A 24,229-nucleotide genomic window follows, 5' to 3' on the forward strand; every position below is an offset into this window, starting at 1 on the left:
CTTTATTAGAATGCCCAGATGCTGGTAGTGCTTTACAGCAGGGATTTTTTGGAAGGGGTCAGGGAGTTGCCAGTCTGATTCAGGTCTATTACCTGCTCTAGCCTATTTGTGGCCCAATAGGAGGGCTTGTGCTAGACAGAACAAGGCTGCTGTGACTTACTTTTTCCATTGCTCCGATTATAGGAGAGCCCCTTTTGGCAGGGCCAGGGCATGTGGAGGGCATTCTCTGTGTTTAAGGAGTAACCTTGATGATCTGCCTCTCAGAGCAGATCTCTGCTCCATCTCTGTAGACAAAGAGAAGGGGGTGGAGATGCTGGGAAGAACAAGCTGAAGCCTCTGCCTGCCTGTGCTTCCTACCTTTCTTCCAGGACCCATCATCATCCACACTGATGCAGCAGATTCAGAAGTCTTGTATCCCAACTACCAAAGCTGCTGGAGCCTGAGGCAGAGAACCAGGTAACTGCTCCTGGTTTCTTGCTCACCAGTGGGGGACAGCCTTTTACCACCTTTGCTGGCAGAACTGTCTGTACTGAGGGCCTGCCCAGGCTTACCGTACTGACGAATAATGGATGGGAAGGTTTGAATTACACTTAAATGTGACATCAGCTGTCTAGGAAGCGAAGAAGTCTTATTCACAGTGACAGACCCACGGTGAAGGTCAGGAATTCTGAGAAGAGCCGCACGTTGGGCTAGCAAGATGATACATACAGCCATGAGTGGGCGTTTGCCATTTACAAAGTATTATCCTCCTGACGACCCGGGGCTCTCAGGTGGGGCAGATGAGGAAACCAACAGGTTAAATAAAAGATGATTGAGACTGTCTTTAACCTGCAAATCCAGGTGTACAAGCCCAAGAAGACACAGACTTTTCTTCTCTTACCAATATGTTTCTATGTAGGATAGATTGGTTTGGGCTGATGACACTTTTCAGTTATCAGGTATCTCTAGGCTGCACTAAGATTATATGGCATTCCATAAAGAAAAGAGAATGCTGTTTTCAGACACATGTGGGCCACGCTTCCATCATTTTTGATATAATGTAAATGCTAGAGTGAGATTTGGAAAATTCATCCTGTTATCCTAACCCTGGTGCTTGCTAACTTAAGTTTACAAGTCATTTGACCTTATAGAGCCTTAGTTTATGCATCTATGAAATTGGGATAATAGCAGCTAACCCCAGTGGGTTGTGGGGATTAAATGGTATCCCAAATGATATCCCAAGTGTGAAGCACACTTTGTAAACTGTTAATCACTATAGAATATAAGGCATTACTTTTTGGTTTTTTGTCAGAGGCCGGAGGAAGACTGCCTCTTTACAGCCAGGAATCTCAGAGGATTTGAAAAGGGTGAAGGAAGGGATGGGCATTGACAGTAGTGATGAAGTGGACTTCTTCATCCTCCTGGACAACGTGGCTGCCGAGCAGGTGAGTCCTGGGGTTGGGGAGCCTGGGATAATAGCCTTGGTGGGCTGGCTCCTGAGTTAAAACTTGGGGGAGAGAAGTGGGTGGAGGCCTCCTGGTTTGGAGGCAACTGTGATAGGACCTGCAGATAGAATGGATGTGGGGACTAAGGGATAGGGAGCAATCGAGGAAGACTCCTTACCCAGGTAGGAACACAGACACTGAACTCTAGACCAGAGCTTCTTGAGGCATGTTCCCCAGAACACCCAATATGCAAGTGTGTGTTTGGGCAGGTGGGGGCAATGGTTGGAAGGGATGAGTAGGGTCTAAAAATTTTGGAATCCCTATTTATTGTATCACTTCTTGAGAGTACTATATGTACATCAACATATTTAAAAAATTTGAGATGCCCTTCGTAAAGAAAGCTGGTTAATCTTTAAGTCTGTTTTCCTTAAGCTTATTTAGCCATAGGATCTTTTTTTCTGTAATAAATATATAAAGAAGACTAATAATGGGAAAAGTTTCTCTAGATTCAGAAGTTGGACATCCAAAGGTATATAGGATCCTCCCTCCTTCTCTTGTGAAAATAAAATGACAGTGTACCCTGAAGGCAGAAATGCACCTTGCTCTTACGTGTAAAACAGGTTTAAGGTTAGAAGGCAAGAGTTCATATCATGTATTTGTATGGCGTATTTTTTAGAAGTCATTTTGGAAAAACGAAGGTCAAGTAGGAATTTATGAATTCCTTACTTTGTATTTTATTCATCTCTTTTTTTTTTTTTTTTTAAGTTAAAAAATACAGACTGGGCACGGTGGCTCATGCCTGTAATCCTAGCACTTTGGGAGGCCAAGGTGGGAGGATCATGAGGTCAGGAGCTCGAGACCAGCCTGGCCAATATGGAGAAACCCTGTCTCTACTAAAAATACAAAATTTAGCCAGGCTTGGTGGTGCACATCTGTAGTCCCAGCCACTCAGAAGGCTGAGGCAGAAGAATTACTTGAACCTAGGAGGCAGGGGTTGCAGTGAGCCGAGATCGCGTCACTGCATTCCAACCTGGGTGACAGGGTGAGACTCATCTCAAAAAAAAAACCAGAAAAACAGGCCAGGCACGGTGGCTCATGCATGTAATCCCAGCACTTTGGGAGGCCAAGGCAGGCGGATCACGAGGTCAGGAGATCAAGACCATCCTGGCTAACATGGTGAAACCCCGTCTCTACTAAAAATACAAAAAAAATTAGCCGGGTGTGGTGGCAGGCATCTGTAGTCCCAGCTACTCGGGAGGCTGAGGCAGGAGAATGGTGTGAACCCAGGAGGTGGAGCTTGCAGTGAGACGAGATTGCACCACTGCACTCCAGCCTGGGCGACACAGCAAGACTCCGTCTCAAAACAAAAAAAAAAAACAAAAAACAAAAATGCTAATCATTTTGGAGTGGATGGGGAGTCATCAGAAGGGAAGAAACCCTTTCTTTTTTTTGTTTTTTTCTCCCTGGCCTTCAGATAGCTAGTAATAGCTTTGGAAGAGCTTTACAGGCATATCTTCTTTTTTTTTTTTTTTTTTTTTTTTTTTTTTTGAGATGGAGTCTCGCTCTGTCACCCAGGCTGGAGTGCTGTGGCCAGATCTCAGCTCACTGCAAGCTCCGCCTCCCGGGTTCACGCCATTCTCCTGCCTCAGCCTCCCGGGTAGCTGGGACTACAGGTGCCGCCACCTCGCCCGGCTAGTTTTTTGTAGTTTTTAGCAGAGACAGGGTTTCACCGTGTTAGCCAGGATGGTCTCGATCTCCTGACTTCGTGATCCGCCCGTCTCGGCCTCCCAAAGTGCTGGAATTATAGGCTTGAGCCACGGCACCCGGCCGGCATATCTTCTTAGCTGTTAAGGGACATAGCTGTTCTTGAGCCCGTCTTCTCTTCCCAGGAGAAGACAGGCTCCTGCAGCTTCCATGGGAGCTGATCAGTTGCTAGAATCAGTAGATGAGAAGCATTTTCTTCTAAAACTACATGTGGCCCTTTCAGGCACACAGCCTCCCAAGCTGCCCCATGCTGAAGAGATTTGCACGGATGATTGAAGAGAGAGCTGTGGACACATCCTTGTACATACTGCCCAAGGAAGACAGGTGAGGGGCCTCTCACTGCTGGCGTGAAGTCACATTTGGTCAGACATCCAAGTGTATGGGGAAGAGGAGTTCATCAGGCCCACTCACGCCTGACAGCTGATATCTCCATGTGTAAGGAGGCTGAACCCCACTCTGCCCGCCTGCCAGTAGGCCCTAGGTCTTTGCACTTCTGCAGCTGGAACTGGTGACCTAGTGCTTCTGTTCCGTTATGCAGAACCAGGAGCCACCACCCTCCTGACTTTATCACTTGCCTTTTCCTTTTGCTTTAAGGTTTAAAGGATTTGGGTGGCAGGGAGCTGAAGAAAGAATATTCATTTCTCTCTTTAGTCATCATGTTACAATTTACAAATCATTTTCACATTCTCACTGTGAGGTGAGAGAGATACCTTTCTCCCTGGCTTTATAGATAAAGAAACTGAGGCTGGGAGATACTGCCTACCTGGTCTAGGCCCAGCTAGCAAGTGATGGAGCCAGAACTTGGACCCAGATCCACTGACTACCTATTCTGTGTTTTCGCTATATGACTCACAGTTAGTGTTCTGTTTCTAGGTATGTTTCCTGACTACCAGAATGGAAAGTTTTCCTCTTACCAAATTTTGGAAGACACCTTTTTTTTCTGATTGGTTGAGAGCATTCAGCTTGCACTAAAAATAGGTGACTTGATAGAGGAGGGGAGGTAGGAAGTAGTCCGGGGAAAGATGAGTAGGGGGGAAAGGCATCTAATAGTTCAAGAATTTGCACGGTTGAGTGCCTAAGGATAAGAGCCCTTGACTGCATTCCTTCCACTCAGAGTCAGTGTGTCCACTTTTATGCAAGCCTAGGGCGTCCAGAAGGTTCCTACCAAGCCACACAGCTTGCTGCCACTCCCTGGGGCTTGCCAGCTTCCCTTTTCTGTTTGTGCAGGGGCCCCACCGTACCTAAGTTGTTACTTACTGCGCTCTCCTTTATCAACACACACACACACACACACACACACACACACACACACATATTTAGTAAATATTTTAAGCTGTGAGGATCATGCAATTTCCGTTAAAACTACTCATCTCTGCCCTTGTAACATGAAGCAACCAAAGACAATATGCAAACAAATAGACACAACTGTGTGCCAGTAAAATTTATTTACCAAAACTGGTCAGATTTGGCCTGTAGTGTAGTTTGCTTTATTCTGGTGTAAATCACTTTAAACAGGACCTTGTCTATTCCATTCCAATTAGCCCTGGTTTTATAAAACTAACATTTCTTCAAGGACAAATGGTTACAACCTCACAAGGTCATACAACTTGGCTTTGCCTGTATATATTCTTCTGAAAAGTATATGTTGCATACAGTGTTGGTTGCCTGTTCTTCATCCATTGCTGCAACATTCCTTGACTTATAAAGATGGTCATTTACCCAGTCACCACGAATAAGGATTTGTCTAAGCCAGTCATGGCAACTTTGTTTTCATTTGTCAGTGACTGGGTTCTGGGAATTCTAGGAGGGGTATTTTTTTCTCTTTGATAAAAAGTAAGAAGCACAAAAACAAGGAGAAGACCAGCCCCTGAAGGCTCCATGGAAGCTGATCAGCTGCTAGGATGAGTAGATGAGAAACATTTCTTTCTTCTATAGTAAGTGGACTTTGTTCACTACTGTGAGTGAATGTGCTCTAAGCTGCAGTAGTTACCTGTGGTCGTGATGTGACAGGCCTGAGAATGAAAGTGGTGGAGCCACAGAGCCAAGCCTGGGAGCACAACCACTGAACTTCTTCTGTAAAGTAAATAAGACATAAATAAGAAATGACCTTATGGTCTAAACTCCAAAAGAAGGAAGGCTGGCACATAGGAAACAAAATTTAGGATGTTCTTGTTACTTCTGATTGTTTTTCTAAGGGCCTTCTAGAATTCCTGGAAATTATTACCCCTTCTCCTTCCCAGCTTTGTCAGCTTTGTTCTTTGATTCCTCAAGGCCTAGTTGGTCACAGCTTATCCAGGTTATCACCTTCCTGCTCCCTCAGCCCCTCCTATCTCAGTTGTGTTCACAACAGGTCTGTGTGCTGGTGCTTGTGTTGTTGAGAGTCTTTATTCACAGAGGACCCCAAGACCAGACTCAGTGCCATTTCTCTCCTTCTTGCCCATTGCTAGCCCTTATGCATTACTTGCCTTTTTCTCAGCTCTGTCTGATTGGACTCATGAGGTCCTGGGGGCAGAATCAGTCTGTGTCCCCTGAATGCTGAGTGTCCTCTAGGTGCTTAAACGTTGTTCACTTTTCACAGGGAAAGTCTTCAGATGGCAGTAGGCCCATTCCTCCATATCCTGGAGGGCAACCTGCTGAGAGCCGTGGATTCTGCCACTGCACCCAACAACATCAGGTACCTGGCACAGCAACTCTGCTTTGTGCAGCTAAGAGCCGTGGGGACTTCTGGCTGCAGGGAGGGAACCCAAATCTTAGGGAGGCAAGAACCAGGCTGTCAGTGACCAAAGGTAGATGTTTAACAGGCCCCAAGTCTCAAAAAGGTTCACAATCTTTTAACCTTTCTTCCTGCTGCATCCCTCCTACCATGTTTTGAAAATTTTATTTTAGTGAAAAGAACCTCAAATTTCCTTTTGCTTTCTCTCTCTCTTCTTTTTTTTTAATTAATTGAAGATATGTCAAACAATAGCTAATTATGATGTGACACTGATTTGATATGATAAGAGTCCAAAACAAAGATAATTGCTTAATGGATTGTGTGGTTTGAACCACTTTCATTGAGTGTAAAGAAGGTATGATATCCGTAAGGCATTTAAAAATGTTGGAAGTGGCCGGGTGCAGTAGCTCACGCCTGTAATCCCAGCGCTTTGGGAGGCCGAGGCGAGTGATCACGAGGTCAGGAGATCAAGAACATCCTGGCCAACATGGTTAAACCTAGCTCTACTAAAAATATAAAAATTATCTGGGTGTGGTGGCATGCACCTGTAGTCCCAGCTACTCGGGAGGCTGAGGTAGGAGAGTTGCTTGAACCCAGGAGGCAGAGGTTGCAGTGAGTCAAGATCACAACACTGCACTCCAGCCTGGTGACAGAGCAAGTCTCTGTCTCCAAAAAAAAAATGTTGGAAGTGGCTCATGAGCCTCCATTGCCACTTTTGTAGCCTTGAATCCGAGGTTGGGACTACGGCTGTGGAATATTATGTGTCCTAGGCACTTGCTAAGTTCGGTCTGCAGACAAACAGCTTCACCATTGCCCAAGAACTCATCAGATTCTCAGGCTCCAGCCTGATCTACTGAATCAGCATCTGCAATTGAACAAGATCCCCGGGTGATTGACATTCACTTGAATTTTGGAGAAGCACTGTTGTGGTATTATGCACAGCTAGAAACTCATGATGGCATAAGAGGAATAGGGGACAGTGAGTTGAAACAGGAACTTTGGGCCAGGATTTGTAATAGCAAATCTTGTGAATGCCATTTCCTATCCTTCACAGTACCTGCAATGACAGTATATTTTTGCTGGCTTTTGCCACCTTGCCACCCTCTGCCTTGGATCTTTAGAATACCACAGGATCCAATGCTAGTCTTCTAGGATGGGGGTTCATAAATAAAATCCTTGGTCTTTCCTAAGAGATGGATACTGGTGTCAGGCAGATATAGATTAAAATGGCATTCTTATTACAGATTAAAGCCATTTGGAGAATGTGCTGAGGGCCAAATGGGCTTATGGATATTCTTTTGAAATAAACTTAATACCCCAAAACTTTAAGCCTCCCCAACAAGGAGCACACCTTGCCCTACTAAACTCATCTCATGACTGAGAGTAGGAAGAGCATTCATGTAGGCTGGCAGGACCCAAAGAGAGAAGAGAGGTAGGGCCTAAGCCAGACATGCTCAGTTTCTTCTTTGAAACTCACCAGGGAGGAGTGAGTGGGTGGCAAGGAGGAAGCCAGGAGAGTTTCTCTGGTGGAGACCCTCCTCATGAAGACATGGGGAGTGGGAACAAGGGTTCTTCCCACGATCTATTGCAAAGGAGTTTTATACCAGGCTCAGCTGATTTCTAGATGTCACCTGGTTTCTCAGGCAAGTGTGTCTTACTTAAAGGAGGCAGGCCACATCCTGACCTTCAGAGTCCTGAGGTAGAGAATTGTGGAGAGCGGTTTCCTCTTGCAGAAAGCTGTATCTCTATGCGGCTCATGATGTGACCTTCATACCACTCTTAATGACCCTGGGGATTTTTGACCGCAAATGGCCACCGTTTGCTGTTGACCTGACCATGGAACTATACCAGCACCTGGAATCTAAGGAGTGGTTTGTGCAGCTCTATTACCATGGGAAGGTAATACCCCTGAGGTGGGGTTGGGTGGTGGTGAGGCACCCTCCCACAAAACCCACCCACCTGAGTTAGCACCCAGTCCCCCTCCTCAGGCCCAGTGGAGTCTCCCTCGGCACAGTCAGCTCTCTAAATCCTATAGGGCAACTCCTGGCTATGCCCACGGGTCAGGCAGAACTTGACAGATGGTGGCAGGATGGGGCTTTGGGCCTTATCCCAGTTCTGTTACGGACTCCTTCTAGGAACAGGGTCCCCCTCCTCTTCTCCTGAGTGTCCCTGTCAGGAGGTAGCCTCCTGGCTGTGAAGCCTGTTTTGCAGATTATTGATGGTATCTTTGGGAGGTGATGTGTGCTGCTGTTAGCACCCATGGTGTTGGCTGCTTCATCAGGGCTGGGGTCCAGGGCAGAGGCCGGAGCACATCCCAGGGATGAGCCTGTTGGTTCTCCCAGCTCAGGGATGTAACTTGACTGTTTCTTCCCAGTCAATTCAACACTTTTTGAGTGACTTTTACAAGCAGAGCATAGTACTTTTTTTCTGGAAGCTGACCGGGTAGTGGTGCCTTCCTGTCTGTAATATGTATGCACACATATACCACGTGGATCAGAGCCTCTCAGATCTCTGGGCTCAGCTGGAAATAGCAGAAGGACAGGCTCCTTGGTGGACCCGCTGAGTTATGTCTCTTCCGCAGGAGCAAGTGCCGAGAGGTTGCCCCGATGGGCTCTGCCCGCTGGACGTGTTCTTGAACGCCATGTCAGTTTATACATTAAGCCCAGGAGAATACCACGCACTCTGCTCTCAAAGTCAGGTGATGGAAGTTGGAAATGGAGAGTAACTGATTTATACAAGCAGGATGTGTTGATTTTAAAATAAAGTGCCTTTATACAATGCCTCCTGCTTTGTGTGTTTGGGAAGAGGAGAGAGCAAGGGGTAATGTACTTTAATATAAGGTAAGGATATTTCCTTTCTGTGGGTATATTAAGGTTTCTTCCTGAAAGGAAAAGGGGTATAATATTGAGACCAAAAGGATATTTCTCTATTTTGTGAGTTGGTTTCTAAGGTTAGAAGCATCTGTGTGTGACACAGGCTGGGGACATCGTGACCCTATAGAATTGTGTTGGTTTTGGACTTTAGTTCTTTTCTCCTATATTAATTTCACATGTATTGAGCTACCTACTAAGTAGTGATCATTATAAAGGTGAAAACATTCTGCCCTTAAGTTGTTGCAGTCCAGTGGGACAGGCAGCTGAGTAGATCAGTGATACAGTGCAGTATGTTTTATGCTGTAATAGATATTTGAGGGGCTATGTGGGTATAGAGAAGAAACTTCCTGCTCACATGGCAGGGGATATGGGGAACAGTCAAAGAAGGTTTCTGAGATAGTCCTGGCCTGATCTGAGTAGAGAAAGGTGGGTAGGAGTTAACCAGGAAAGCAAGGAGGAAAGCATGTTGCATGTAGGTAAACCATAGGCTTCAAGGTCAAGGAACATTGCTGGTGGTAAGATGGAACCCTGATGTGGAGGCCCAGCAGGAAGAAGCAGGAACCACTGGGCCCCTGGTGGTTTTAGTTCCAGAAACAAATGCGGGCCCCAGGGCTCTGCAATGGTAGGACTGGAACTACTGAACACAAGAGCTCCACCTTCAACTGTGCCCCCTAAGAGTACCTGATGATCCCCCTATCTCCTTGTCAATGTTCCTGTTCTTCTCCAGAATCTATTTCAACCCTTCTCTGATTTCAAACCACCAGTCCCTTGACCTCTCAGAGAAAACAGCAACCACAAAAGCCTCTCCACTTCCTACTATCTTAATATTGACAACTTCTAGATCAGGGAGCTGAGATATCTCAAGCTCAGGTTTCTCTTCTGAGCTTCAGACACTTTTGTCCACTTGGATTTCACTGGCACAAAACTTGCCATGTTGGAATCAACCCCCTCTCCTCCCAGATCTGCTTCTCCCACACACCTCCCTATCTGAATGAAGACACCTCCACTGTCCACCCCGTTGCCAAATCAGAAATCTGTCTTTGTTTTCTTTGTCTTACATTTTCCTATGTCTAATCAGTTAAGTTTTATCAATACTACCTGTTTATTTCTTTAATCTATTCACATATCTTTATGCTCAATCTTCAGTATCCCCTTTCCATCCTCAGTCTGCTGGTTGCTGTATTTCTTATTTTGCTAAGAAACTAAAAGAGATCAGAAGAAAACTTCCATATCCCCCAACACCCAACCACCAAATCTGCTAACCCGGTTGCATTGGTGCTTTTATAGCCTTTCTTCCTCCCTCTTACTAAGAATGAACCAACCCTATTCCTATCCAAGCCCAACCCTCTAGCTTTACATTGACTCCTATTATCTTTTTTCTGGAGTGTCCATTCTTTTCCTGACCAGTTGTTCTATTAGCAATACAAATATGTGGTAAAATCTCCTGTCTTAAACTTTTTTCTCTGCATTTTTGAACTGCTGTTCTCTTTTCCTTCTCCCCTTTATAGCAGAACTCCTCAAAAGAGTTGCTACCTCTGATGCTTCCCTTCCAGTTCTCTCATGAACCAACTACAATTAAGTATTCAACCCCACCACTCCATGGAAACTGCTCTTGTCAAAATCGTCAATGGCCTCTGTGTGGTAAATCCAACAGCCAGTTTTCATTCTTCTTACTAAACTTCTCATCAGTATTCCTAGACTATTTCCTTCATTGGCTTCTAGGACAAATGCTCTCTTGGTTTTCCTCCAGTTTCTCAACTTTATTCCTGTTGAATCTACCTTTTTCTAATCTGTAAGTGTTGGGGTGTTCCAGGGCTTACTCCTTGGACCTTTTTTCCACCTTTTCCCTTACACTCACCCACTAGGTGATCTCAAGAATTTCCACTTTGAGGCTGGGCACAGTGACTCACGCCTGTAATCCCAGCAGTTTGGGAGGCCAAGGCAGGCAGATCACCTGAGGTTAGGAGTTTGAGACCAGCCTGGCCAACATGGCAAAACCCTGTCTCTACTAAACCTGTCTCTACTAAAAATACAAACATTATTATATTTTTATAAAATTATTATAATTTTATAAAATTACTATATTTATGGAGTACAATGTGGTGTAATCCCAGCTACTCGGGAGGCTATATATTTATGTGTATATTTATGGAGTACAGTGTGCCTGTAATCCCAGCTACTCGGGAGGCTGAGGCAGGAGAATCACTTCAACCTAGGAGGCAGAGGTTGCAGTGAGCCACAATCGCACCATTGCACTCCAGCCTGGGCAACAAGAGCGAAAACTCCATCTCAAAAAAAAAGAATTTCCAGTTTTAAATATTTATACAATATCTGCTAAATTTATGCCTTCCACCTAGACCTTTCCCTGTGAATTCCAGTCTCATTTCCAACAGTCTAGTCAATGTCTCTATTGGGTGTTTAAGATATACAATAGGTATCAAACTTCCCATTGTCCACAATAAAGTCTCAATTTCTGGGCCTTTTCAAACTTACTCCTTCCACAGGCTTTCCCATCTAGGTAAATGGCACCACCATTCACCCTGTTGCTTTGGCCAAGAACTTTAGAATTGCTCTAGACTCCCCTCTTTTTCTCATATCCTACCTCTACTACATCAGTAACTCCTGTTGTATCTCTCTTCAAACTATGTCCAGAATTGACCATGTCCCAAGACTTCCATTGCTACTGTCTTAGTCCCAGTGTCATCTTTTACCTGGACTATTGTAAAGGCCTCATAACTAGTCTTCCTTTTTCTGCCCTTCCCTTCTCTGCCCATCTATTCTCAATGCAGTGTTGCCTTTAAAACAAAGTCAGATCGTGCCACTCTTCTGCTCAAAATTCCCCATTGGTTTTCCATCTCAAACTAAGGGCCAGTCATAATGCCCTCACGGTCCTATGACATCTCACTGCACCCCAGCCATACGAGCCATCTTACCATTCTTCTTTTTTTTTTTTGTAATACAAACTTTTTCTTTCTTTTTAATTGACAGATAAGAATTGTGTATATTTATGGAGTACAATGTGATGTTTTGATATATGTATGCATGAGGGAATTATTAACTCAAGCTAATTAACATATCCACTTCATCTACTTATCACTTTCTTGTGGTGAAAATGTTTAAGATATACTCTTTAGTAGATTTCAGGTGTACAGTCGCTGTGGTTTGAGTGATTTTGTCTTCTCCAAATTTTATGTTGACACTTAGTGCCCAGCACAATGTTACTGGGAGGTGGAGCCTAATGGGGATGTTGAGTGGATTAATGCCATTACTAAAAGGACTTGCAGGAATGGGTTCCTTCTCTTTTGCTTTTCTGCCACATGATGACAAAGTGTTCCTCCTCTCTGGAGGATGCAGCAACAGGCACCATCTTGGAAGCAGAGAGACCAGGCCCTAACCTGCTGGTGCCTTGATCTTGGACTTCTCAGCTTCCAGAACTATGAGAGAATAAATTTCTGTTCATTATAAATTACCGCATCCGTGGTATTCTGTTACAGCAACATAAAATGGACTAAGACAACAGTATTCTGTTATGAACTACGGTCACCATGCTGTGCACTAGATCACAAAAACTTACTTCTCCTGTGTAACTGAAACTTTGTACCTTTTGACTGACATCTCCCTTTTTCCCATCATCCCATCCCATTCTTACTATCCTTGAAGATGGAGTATGCCAAGTAGCCCTGAGCCATGTCTTCACCTCGGGGTGAGCACAAGTTGTTCCTGTGCCTGGAATGCTCTCCTAGACATTTGCGTGGCTAGCTCCCTCTCTTCATTCAGATCTCAGCTCATTGTCATCTCAGAGAGGCCCTCCTTCTACCTCCTGCCTTAGGTGCACTCAGCCACCTTCTGTCATGGGCTGAATTGTGTCCCCCCAAAATTCATGTGTTGAGATCTTAACCCCTAGTACAGTAAGTCCTCACTTGACACTGTCAATAGGCTCTTGGAAATGTTGACTTTCAGTGAAAGGACATATAGCAGGTCCTTGAATAACACTGTTTTGTTCAACATCGCTGCCTTTACCATTGATGAGAAAAACAGTTGGTTTTCTAATACGTTGTTTTACATAAAGCTGCAGTTTCCAAGAACCTATCAATGATGTTGAGGACTGAATGTACCTCAGGTGCAATATATTTGGAGATAGGGCTTTTTAAGAGGTAGTTAAGGTAAATGATGTCATATGGGTGGGCTGTAATCCAATATGACTGGAATCCTTATAAGAAGAGGAAATGAGGACACAGACACAGAGGGAACATGACTATCTACAAGCCAAGGAGAGAAGCCTCAGAAGAAACCAACGCTGCTGACACCATGATCTTGGACTTCTAACCTCTAGCACTGTGAGGAGATACATTTCTGTTAAGCCACCTGGTCTGTGATACTTTGCTACAGCAGGCCCTAGCAAATGAATACACTTTGTCCTGTCTTTCCCCCTGCCCTGCAATATTTATCAGTGCTGGATATTACATATTTGTGTATCCATATGCTTATTTCCCTGACTAAAATGGAAGCTCTATGATGGCAGATTTCCTCTTGCTCACTGATGTGTCCCTAGCACCTGGAAAAGTGCCTACTGCATGCTAGTACTCAGACACTTGAACATTTGAATGACACATCCCCTCTGTCACATCTTTCTGGGGCCCAAGGCCACCCTCCTAGGTTACCACAGTGGCTTCCTAATGGGCCATACCCTCACTTGCTTTCCATTACCCCCTGAGACCTGGCCCCTGCCTACCTCTCCAGCTTCACCCCTCACATGTCTCCCTAGCCAGACCCATAGTATGTTTTAAAAAAAGGAAATTGCACTTCTCTGGCCTCTTCACCTTGGCACACATTTTTTCCATCACCTGACCCCTGACACACACTCCCTTTTCCTGTCTAATCCAATTATCTCCAGGCTTCCTGTGTTTCTGTTTGTCCTTTAATAGGAGGTTGTCTTGTCTTTTATTGTATTTCTAGAACCAAGTACAGAGACTGTACAAATGGACCTCAGCAAAGATTTACTGAATGAATAAATGAGTTCAGAACGCTAAGACTTAACTCTTTTCCGTTGGCACCCAGGTGGCTTCTGTGCACTCTCCTTCCACACACCACTAGGGGACCGCATGGAGTAAAGGAAAACACCAAGGCTTTAGCTGGGTTCAAATTCTGACAGCATATTTATTTCTTTTTTTCTTTTTTTTTTTTTTTTTTTGAGACGGAGTCTCGCTCTGTTGCCCGGGCTGGAGTGCAGTGGCCGGATCTCAGCTCACTGCAAGCTCCGCCTCCGGGTTCCCGCCATTCTCCTGCCTCAGCCTCCCGAGTAGCTGGGACTACAGGCGCCCGCCACCTCGCCCGGCTAGTTTTTTGTATTTTTTTTAGTAGAGACGGGGTTTCACCATGTTAGCCAGGATGGTCTCGATCTCCTGACCTCGTGATCCGCCCGTCTCGGCCTCCCAAAGTGCTGGGATTACAGGCTTGAGCCACCGCGCCCGGCCCAGCATATTTATTTCTTTGCAACCCTTGGACGGGTGTTTCTGAGTCTGTTTTTCCTCTCGTGAAAATGGGCATAATGGTGGTACTAATTAGGGTTGTTGTGAGAATTAATTAAGGAAACGTATAAGTGCCTTCAAATGTGCTTATTTTCCCTTTTCTCTTTCATCTCACATCCCACGAGGTTCTTAACTATGGTAGGTTTCCCAAGTCAAGGGAGCCTTTGGCGATGCTCCTCTGCAGGCAGCGCCCCGTCTCCGCCTGCCCTTCCAGGGGCACTGTGCCTGTGTGTGCAGGAGATTTGTACAGAACCCTGACTCCCTCACTCACCAGTTGTGCGACTGTGGGCATGTCACTTAATTTCTCTGAGCTTCCATTTTCCCAACTATAAAGCGGGAAAGTTAATGTTTATCTACCTGATGATTTGTCCTGAGGATGGAAAATAGGGTGTGAAAAGCTCCTCATAAATTCCTAACCTGCCCCTGCCTTGACTCCTTTCTCTAAGGGGCCTCAGGGCGCTGTTGAGGTTAAAGAATTCCCACAGCAGGCTCTCACCCGTGTATGGCAAAATAAAAGGCTTCCCAGGACGGAGGAGAGCCAGGCTTGCCAGGGAAGGCCGACTTCATCTGCGGCTGCCTTGATAGCTCTTCCTGAGGGCCTCGTGGCTTATCTTACAGAGCTCTTGACTGGCAGCACCTGGGATGAAAGATTGTCATTAGACAAGACCCTTCACTGCCGTGTGTCAATTCCCCTGTAACAGTTCCACGTGGATCTTTAAAAATGACAGCAAGGGGACAGAAACCCTGAAGGGCCCAACTGAAGAGGAAGGAGGAGAGAGTTCCCGTCCCACTCTCCCCTAGTCCTCGAAGCACCGGGATCTGGCGGGCTGACCTGTTTATTTTCATTGTAGGAAACTCAAGTATTTGTCAGTGGCACCTGGCACCCCTTTTCCTCAGCTGGAATCCTCTAGAGCACCGTCATCTACCTGCCGAGGAGGCTGGGTGGGCCATGGCGGGAGGGGTGGGCTAAGGGCACCTGCCCTGTCTACTACATGCCAGGAAGGGATCATTCTTCAGCTTTGGGCTAGAGCGTGTCCTGGGGCTGCTAGGCAGCGATGAGTCCCTTCCCTCTGTTCAGACCCTGCCCTCCAGTGGCCAAGGGGACTTCGCAGCCTGGCCCCTCCCAGTCCACCCTGCCAGCCTCTAGAAACCTGGCCCCTGTCTAAGGCTGGCTGGAGAGAACTGAAAAACACTTTCCCCAGTAAAAAGCTGGTTTTCTCCGGATTCCGCTCTCTATTTGGCCTTTAAATAAAATGTACCTTTTCCTGAAGAAATTGGGAGGGGGGCAGTGGCCCACAGTCACCATGTCTGAGAACTCAAGAGACCACGGATCTCTTGGAGTCATGTGCTCTGAGTTCAAGTCCTGCTCTGTACCTACTACCTGTGTGACTCTGGGCAAGTCCATTAACTTCCTGTTGATAAGCCTGTATATCTTTATTTGTGCAACAGGACTCTAATATAGCATCTCCCTCATGGAATGATCCTAGGAATCACATAGATGACGTATGGAAAGTACTTCCTGATATGAAAAGTGTTATGCAAATATAAGGCATTGCTCCTGCTATGCCAGAGAAGCCTCTTTGTGGCTGCTCCAGAGCACTCCTCAGGGCTGTGGGCAGTGGGTGCCTGGACCTAGATGGCTTGCCCCTTGGTGGTAAGATCTTGGTGGCTGAAGACTAGGCTGTTTTAGGGGATGTTTAAGCCACATGAAGGATGTTGAATGAAGCACCTACCTTGAAGAGAAAAGCCAGGGATTTGGATTCCAGTTTTACCACTTTCCTGGGCCCTGTGACCTTGGGCAAATCCTTTAGCATTGCAGAGTTTCTATTTATCCACATGGAAGGATGGTGATACTATCTGCTGGGGGTGGGGGAGGGGTGTAAGCAAAATAACCCTATGAAAGGGTATGGAAGGCGCTACCTCCTCAGATACAAATTTTGAACCTGCATCTTCTTGTATTTGGGGCTTAAGGAAACTAGGGTCCAGCAGCTTACTGTATGCCCAGAAGTTTGAGTCGCTCTCTGTTGTACAGAGATTTTTAGAGAAGGGAAATATGTGTGCTTTGAAATCAAAGGTACGGCTAGGTAAACCAGTAAAGGGAGTGTGCCGGGAGGCTGCGACCAGTGTTGGTAGAGCTGTTTATGTTGGTAGGAAAGCAGGGCATTTTCCTCTGAGGCAAGCCTTTCACAAAGGAAAATCTGGATTTGAGAGAGATTAAAAGTCTCAAAGGTAAGGGAAAGATGTAAGGAAATGGCCTGCACTGCATCACTGCAAAGGACAGTATTCACCAGAGAATTAATTTAGAAGGAAATAGAGTGTGAAATAGCTGCAAGGCTTTCAACTCTGGGCACTGTGGCCTTAAAAACCCAAGCAGTGCTTCAGAGGCTTGCCAAGACCCAGCCTAGGAGCTACCTCCGGAAAAGCAGCTGGGGGATGCCCAGAGACCACAAATTGCTGAGCTTGGGAGGAACTGATTGAGTGTGCAATTAAGGGGAGGGTTGTATAACACTTGGGTAAGTAGAACTTGATGGGGTCAAACCAGCAGGGCTTTTGGGAGATGAGAGAGCAGTCCCTGGAGCTGTTAGTAACTGAAGCCAGCTGCGTAAAGGTAGGCACAGCTTACCTGGGCCTTGCAGAGAGAAGGATGGAAGAGATCAGGAAGGGGAAAGGTTGAAGGAATGGTTGTTCTCTAGGTCCAATATTCCAAAATGCTGAATACCTTAGGGGTTCAGTTCTAGGAGTAAGGTAATATTATGGAACAAGGGGAAAAATCCCTGGAAACTGAAGATCAGAGAGCCTGTGGCTTGGCTGAGGTCATATAGCACCATGGAGATTTAATGGATTCTGAACTGCGATTGTGCATCTGGAGTACATCTTGGCCAGGTGGCTCACACCTGTAATCCTAGCACTCCGAGAGGCTGAGGTCAGAGGATCTCTTGAGCCCAGGAGTTCGAGGCTAGCCTGAGCAACGTGGCAAAACCTCATCTCTACAAAAACATTTAAAATTTAGCTTGACATAGTGGCAAGTGCCTGTAGTCTCAGCTACTCAGGAGGCTGAGGTGGGAAGACTGCTTGGACATGGGAAGTCAAGGCTGTGGTGGCCCATGTTCATGCCACTGCACCCTAGCCTGGATGACAGAGCAAGACTCTCTCAAAAAAAACAAAAACTAAAGCAAAAACAAAACAGTGTATTTTTCTGTGCCACACTGATGGTGAAGACTGGAAGGTAATGGTTTGGAGTATAAAGGGAGTGTCCTTTGATCATATATGGGGATCAGGAAAGGAAATCATTCACAGTATATTTGTGGACAAGATGGGTATGGATGGGCTGGATACTGAAGCAACTAGGCACATTCACCACTGGTTAAATGACTGGAGCCCCAATCCCTGATATACAAGGCCTCATGGAATAGGCCCCCTGCCTGCCTCTCCAGCCTCATCCTCTGCCACACTGCCTTTTGCTCTCCCCACAGATCTCAAGGAGTTGGCTCCCTCTTGTCATTTTAGATCTCAGCTTAAATACCACCCTCTCTCACGTGGGAATATATGTGTATACGTATATATTTAACTGAGTGTTTCTTTCTACAGAGACCCAGTAGAAGCCCAGTGGCTAAACACACAGGCTCTGCAGATAGACTACCCCGGTTGATGTTCCATCCTTTAGGATCCATATGACCTTGAGCAAGTGACAACTTCTCTGCATTTTAATCTATAAAATGGGAACAAGAAGAGTACTTACCTCATAAGGCTCTGTGAGGAATAAACACATAAAGCATTTAGAACAATGGCTGGCACATAGGCAAGCTAAAAAATATTAGTGATTATTTGTTGTTAAGGGTTTATTATCCCCTGTATCCTTCTCTGCAAAAAGCAGGAACTTTGGCTGGTTCACTGCTGGATGCAGTGAACATGCTGGATGCTGTCTGTAGATCATGGCCTGGCATGTAGTAGGGGCTCAATTTGTACTTATTGAATGAATTTGCTGAATTAATAAAGAAACTAATTCAGTGGTCAGCTGTTCTTCAGGGAAGTATCCCATATTGTAAGATAGGCCTTTGCCCTGTTGGACACATTTTTTTCAAAGATTTACATAAAATACAGCTGAGTGAAGATACAGGGTACAGACTGGTCACATTTACTGAAGACATAAAACTGGGGAAAATCACTGGATGACTAACTGAATGACTGAATAAATGATAGATGTCTTAGATATGTTTGTGCTGATACCAGTTTTAGATCCTAGGCCAAATATTTTAAGATGAAACTTAATGGAGACAAATGCAGAGTTCTGATCTTGAGTCCTCAAAGTCAGTTGCCCACAGCTGAAGAGGGGTTTGTTCTGTGTGAATCAATAGTATGAAGTGTTCCTTAAAGTCCTAAATGTGCAATGGCTATCCTGGCAATGCCTTATCTTTGTATAACACTTTTCATATCAGGAAGTACTTTCCATACGTCATCTATGTGATTCCTAGGATAATTCCATGAGGGAGATGCTATATTAGAGTCCTTTTGCACAAATAAAGATATACAGGCTTATCAACAGAATGAAGGAAGTGATGTTCCATCCTGTATAATTCAGAGCACAGCCAGGGAACTGTGCTCAGATCTGAGAGCCAGACTTGATAGCAGAGCTAGACAAGCTTGTCAATTGGAGAAAGACCATCGAGAGAGGGATCAAAGAGACAGAGGGCATATCAAATATTTGATTTATGTGGGCACTGAGGACCACACGCAGAACAGTATTGTATAAGTTGCAGGGATGTATAGACTTGAGATCAACATAAGGAAAATCTTTGAAATAATCAGAGCTGACCGTGAATGAATTGGGCTACCTTAGAGGGTTCTTTTACTAGAGGATTATAAGCTTACACTGGCATTTAGCCAAAGTATTGTAGAGGGTCACACACGGGCCAGTCCCTGCCTACCATGAGAATCTGAAGTTCCAGGATTCCACAGCATCCTTCATTCCCTGTGAACAGTTTGAGTCAGAGTCAGGCCTCATTTTGCTTTTCATGTGGTCAGGGATGGAGTTTGGTCCTCTAATTAGATGATTCTGAACCTTAAAAGCAGGAGGAGAGATGTGCTTGAGAATCTGGTGACCCCAGTGTTGCTGTTATCCCCACCTTGGGCTAGCTGGGCTTGGGGACTCCAGGGATTAGCAGCTCTTGAAAACGCCTTCCTGCTGTGGCCACCACCATCCCATCGTGGAATTTCCACTGTGCTGCTTCTTTCCCTATGGCTTTTCTGTGCTACCTTTCAGTGCCCAGGAGGGCAGCAAGAGGGGTCCCTGGGTGTCCCTTCTGAAAGAAGAATCACGATTTTCTGCTCCAGCTAGAACCCTCTTACTAAGCCCAGCTGGTGTATCTTGTGAGCTTTCTAATTTACTCACCAGAGCAGCCATTTCATATCGTTTTGCATTACAGCCTAAGCCATCTCTCAAAAATGCTCTGATAACTCATATTAGGCATACACACGTTATCTGATACCAGTTTCACAAAAAGCCTATGACATCCAAAGGTGAAGCAGCCAGCTCAAAGAGATCAAAGTCAAATATCCAGGGAGAAGCAGAGGCAGGACTCAAGTTTTCACCTTTGACCTGAGGATCAGCATGGTTTTCCTTCCATATCTGCACGTCTAGCTTCTGGGATGTGTCCCTTTGTCTCTTTGCTTTACCTGCTTCATCACACGTGGCACCTTTCTCCTTTCACTTCTGGTATCTTTCTTTCCCCAAAGTTTACCGCTACCTGTGCTTCAGTTCGTGTCCTGCTTCTTGTGATCTTCCTGCCAAGGATGGTAGGACTTCTTTTTTGTCCTCAATCCTTCCCACTCAATTGGTTCCTTCTTTTCTGTCTTAAATTAGTAGTATTTCCATTGTCTTAAACTTCACTTATTTATATTTTTCTTCTACCTAACCATCCTATTTCTCTTGCCTGGTACTGCCAAACCTACTGAGCATGTATAACTCAGTATCTCTTCGCCTCTTTCACACTTACACCCTTTCCCCCGCATGCTTAGGTTTCTCTTCTGCTTTACCACAGCTACACTCTGGGAGACCAATACATTAATCAATTTCAAGTACCATCCTTAGTGCCCTCACCTTTTTTGATTGATCAGAAGTATTTGGCCCTGTGGACCACCTCCTATTTCTTGAAAGCCACTCCCCCAACCCCTCAGGACTTATGCAACTCTATACTTTCATAGCTGCCTTAGTCACTGATTCATTTTTATCTGGACAACCATTTCCTCATCAGTTAGATGGGAGAAGTGGACTAGATAATTTCTGTTTTCTTCCTATTCCGTGAGTTTCGGTTTCTTTTGCTGGAACTTCTTCCTGCCTGTGGACTGTGCCAATCCCTCATGACTGAGTTCTTGGCCCTCCACTTGGCGCTCTATTCTGTCACTCCTATAGAGAAATAATCTATGTTCATCTCCATGCGGAGGAATTCACATCTCCATAGCTAGTCCAAACTGCTCACTCACCGCTGTCCCTAATTTCCAACTGTCCACACATAGACACCACTTCATCACTTCATACTCAACACTCTCTCAACCCCCAACAAGGACTTCTCCCCAGCTTCCCCAATTTTTACTCATGATAATACCAGAAGCTTGGGCAAGATTGGGACAGGAAGGGGAAGCTAAGGGCTCTTAAGCTGTATTCTGAGAAAAAAAGTAATGAAGAAGTAAAAGACAGGCTCAGCATCTGGGGGAGAAGATTTAATAGAGGAGAGAGAGAAAAATGAAAGTAGTTAAATCCAAGTCCCTCTCTTTCCTAGTAAGTCTTTCCTAACAAGAGAATCTACCTTTAAGCCACAAATGGCCCAAGATTGCTGGGAGGAATTGAAACCTTAGAGAGGTGAGGACAGCACCTGGTTGATTTCAGTGAGTTCAGATCTTCCTATTTGGTAGGTAATACCCTGGGGTAAATAAAGTTAACTTATAGATGTCACTTCAGACAGTAATCTATGAGAAATGAAGATACTGTCAGATTTCTAGTCTCAAAGAACCAAAATACAAAGGCAAATGTGGCCCTAGTTTTTAAAACCCATAAAATGATAGACTCCAGAATGTAAAGACCGGAGAGCTCCTTGTTCTAGAGTATACCTTTAAACAAAGGAAAAGTCTGTGAGCACTTAGGAAAGAAAGCAGCAATCATCACTAGGAATCAGTACTTGGCTGAACTATTTCCTTTCTCCTTTGGGTTAACAGACCAGTAGATAGATGATTCTCAGGAAATTTGATAAAATCTTTTAGGTTGCATTTCCCTGTCTTCAATGTGGGCAGCTTCCTTTTCTTTCATGCCATGACTGTGCTTGTAGTCGCTTATTCAGTGTTTAACATCTTCAATAGACTCTGGGTTTGATGAGCTCAGGGTGGGACCACTCCTGACCAGTTCACTGCGGCATCCACGGTTCCTAGCCTTGTAGAGACTGATGAGTCAATCAAAGAGCCAATTACTCAATAGGTAGATGGAGAATGAGAGCTAGATGATAATAGGTAGAATTATAAGTGATTATACAAGTATATTTAAAACATTTAAAAATTACTGAATTGATGTCACTCTAAAGATTAGCTGTAACTATAAAGTCTTAGAAGACAACACAGGGGAAAAGCTTTATGATATTGTATTTCACAATGATTTCTTGGATATGATACCAAAATCCCAGGCAAGGAAAGAAAATATAGATATGTTAGATTTTATCAAAATTAAAAAAAAAAAAAAAACTTTTAGGCATCAAAGGACACAATCAACAGAGTGAAAAGATAGTCCATGGAATGGGAGAAAATATTTGAAAATCATTTATCTGATGAGGAATTAATATCCAGAAGATAAAAAGAACTCCAACACAACCACCACCAAAAATCCTCATCAAAAAACAGGCCAAGGACTTGAATACACATTTCTCCATGGAAAATACACAAATGGCCGATAAGCACATGAAAAGATGCTCAATGTCACTCATCAGGGAAATGCAAACCAAAACCACAATAAGAAAACAAACAAAAATAATAAATGTTGACAAGAATGTAGAGAAATTGGAACCCTCATACATTCCTAGTGGGAATGCAAAATGGTGCAGCCCTTATGGACAACAGTAAGGCAATTCTTCAAAAACTTCAGAGGGAGAAATGAGAAGTTATTGTTCAATGGGTACAAAGTCAGAATTTTACATGATGAAAAGGTTATGGAGATGGCTGGCGATGATGATTGTGCAACAATGTGAATGTACTTAATGCCACAGCACATTAATGTATACTTAAAAATGGTTTAAATGGTCAGTTTTTTGCTATGTATTTTTTACTGCAATTTTTAAAAATGGGTGATAAAAGCACCTCAATTATGAGCTCCAGGTCTTTATCCTGGGTCCTTGTATCACTCTGATGAAAATATTACTAGCTTTGCTTTTGACAGAAAAATTAGAACCAATATAAAGATTGTTAGAATAAGTTTCTAAGGACTTTAAGATTGTGGAACAACAGATCAGAATGAATATTGAAATTAAATAGGAATAACTAGAATTCTGAATATAGGATTTAAATAAGCAAAATAATATACAGAATTAGGGGTGATGACTTTTTTTACATGAAAAAGATCTTGAGGCTTTCATTTCCTAAAATTCCAATATAACTCCATAGCAGTTAAAAAAAAAAAAAAAGATAAAAGAAACTTTTGCCTATTAGTGAAACTATGCTCAGATAAAAGAAAGTAATAGTCTCACTGTGTTCTCTGCTGATCAGATAGTACTGGGGCACCAAACACTTTATTTCTTCTTCTGAGGTATGTGTAAACTGTGATAAAACAAGATAAAACTATGAGGGCAGTTAGGGAACCTCATCTCATTGGTCTTGATTGATGGACCAGGGCATTTAGCTTAGGAAAAGAAAATTAGGAGGGAAGTAATAATTGTTTTCAACTCTCTGAAGGGCTGGGATGAGAAAGAAGGACTGCTGTTACTCTGCATTTACTCCTATAGTCAGAATTGGGATGAATGGGCAAAAAGCTAAAAGAAGCCTGATTCATTAGGCAGCAGAATTTTCTAAATATTAGTGCTAATGACGTTCAGTAGAATGACCTCCCATTATCGGATGGCTCAAGTGGAGGTGCTGGCCACCTGTCAGGGATGCTGTAGGGCAGTAGGGTGGCCCCTTCCAACACAATTCTACCTTTCTTTCAGCTTCTCAGTCTCAAAATCACCACCTCATGTTTGATTTCTGCCTCTTCTCCAATATCTCCATGATTGCCCCCATTATCCAACGAAGTCTTGGGGGTTCTTCCTTCACAGCTCTCTTTGCTTCTCCCTTTACTCTCCATTGCATCGCCAGGAACCTCACCTCCTCAACCCCAGAATACCTGTGTGCTTCCAGTCAGCAATTCCAGCCTGTCCTTGCTTCAATCCATCCTGCTTGCCCCTGCCAGACTCATTTGATAAAATACTTAGTATGTAAGTCTCTAAGACCAAAGAGTGGGTCCTTGTTGCTTCTCATATCAAGATGAAATTCCTTTTCTTGGCTTTTGGGGCTATTCATTCTTCCCTCCCTTTTCAGTTTCACATTCTATTATGCACATGATCAATTTTGTTTAAGCTGTTCCCTTCACTGTCATCTGGCCTGCTTTTCTTTATCCGTCCATTCCCACTGCCATTTCCTCATTCCTGTTGTCGCCTGTATGTCCTCCACCCCCAGCCTCATTATAGGGTCCACCTCATGTACCACAACCAGCATGAAATCTCTCCTGGCCACCCAAGCTCATACAGATCCTTCTTCCCTCTCACTTATTTAACAGCTATTTACTGATCTTTGATAGAGTGCAGGCACTGTGCCAGATGCTGCTGAACAAATGATGAGCAAGAAAAATTTGGTTCCTGACTTCACACAGTGGGCAAGATAAAATACATAATTGCTATGACGGATACAAACGGGGTTGTG

General features: G+C 44.4%; 1 protein-coding gene across 6 annotated transcripts in view; it reads left to right on the plus strand.

The window, feature by feature from the left end:
• The window catches only part of ACP6 (acid phosphatase 6, lysophosphatidic), a 43,816-nt gene that overhangs the window by 15,606 nt on the left and 3,981 nt on the right, over positions 1-24,229 (plus strand). For 2 of the 6 annotated variants that reach the window (XM_033197903.1, XM_033197905.1), the window contains 6 exons: positions 369-456; positions 1,292-1,424; positions 3,412-3,512; positions 5,767-5,862; positions 7,635-7,800; positions 8,483-8,681. In XM_033197903.1, coding sequence (XP_033053794.1) covers positions 369-456; positions 1,292-1,424; positions 3,412-3,512; positions 5,767-5,862; positions 7,635-7,800; positions 8,483-8,626 — 728 coding nt within the window. In that variant the 3' untranslated portion in view covers positions 8,627-8,681. The other 4 variants (XM_033197904.1, XM_033197906.1, XM_033197907.1 and 1 more) reach the window with 4 other exon arrangements.

The sequence above is a fragment of the Trachypithecus francoisi genome, unplaced genomic scaffold (genome assembly GCF_009764315.1).
Source record: "Trachypithecus francoisi isolate TF-2019V2 unplaced genomic scaffold, Tfra_2.0 Lachesis_group5, whole genome shotgun sequence".
NCBI lineage: Eukaryota > Metazoa > Chordata > Mammalia > Primates > Cercopithecidae > Trachypithecus > Trachypithecus francoisi.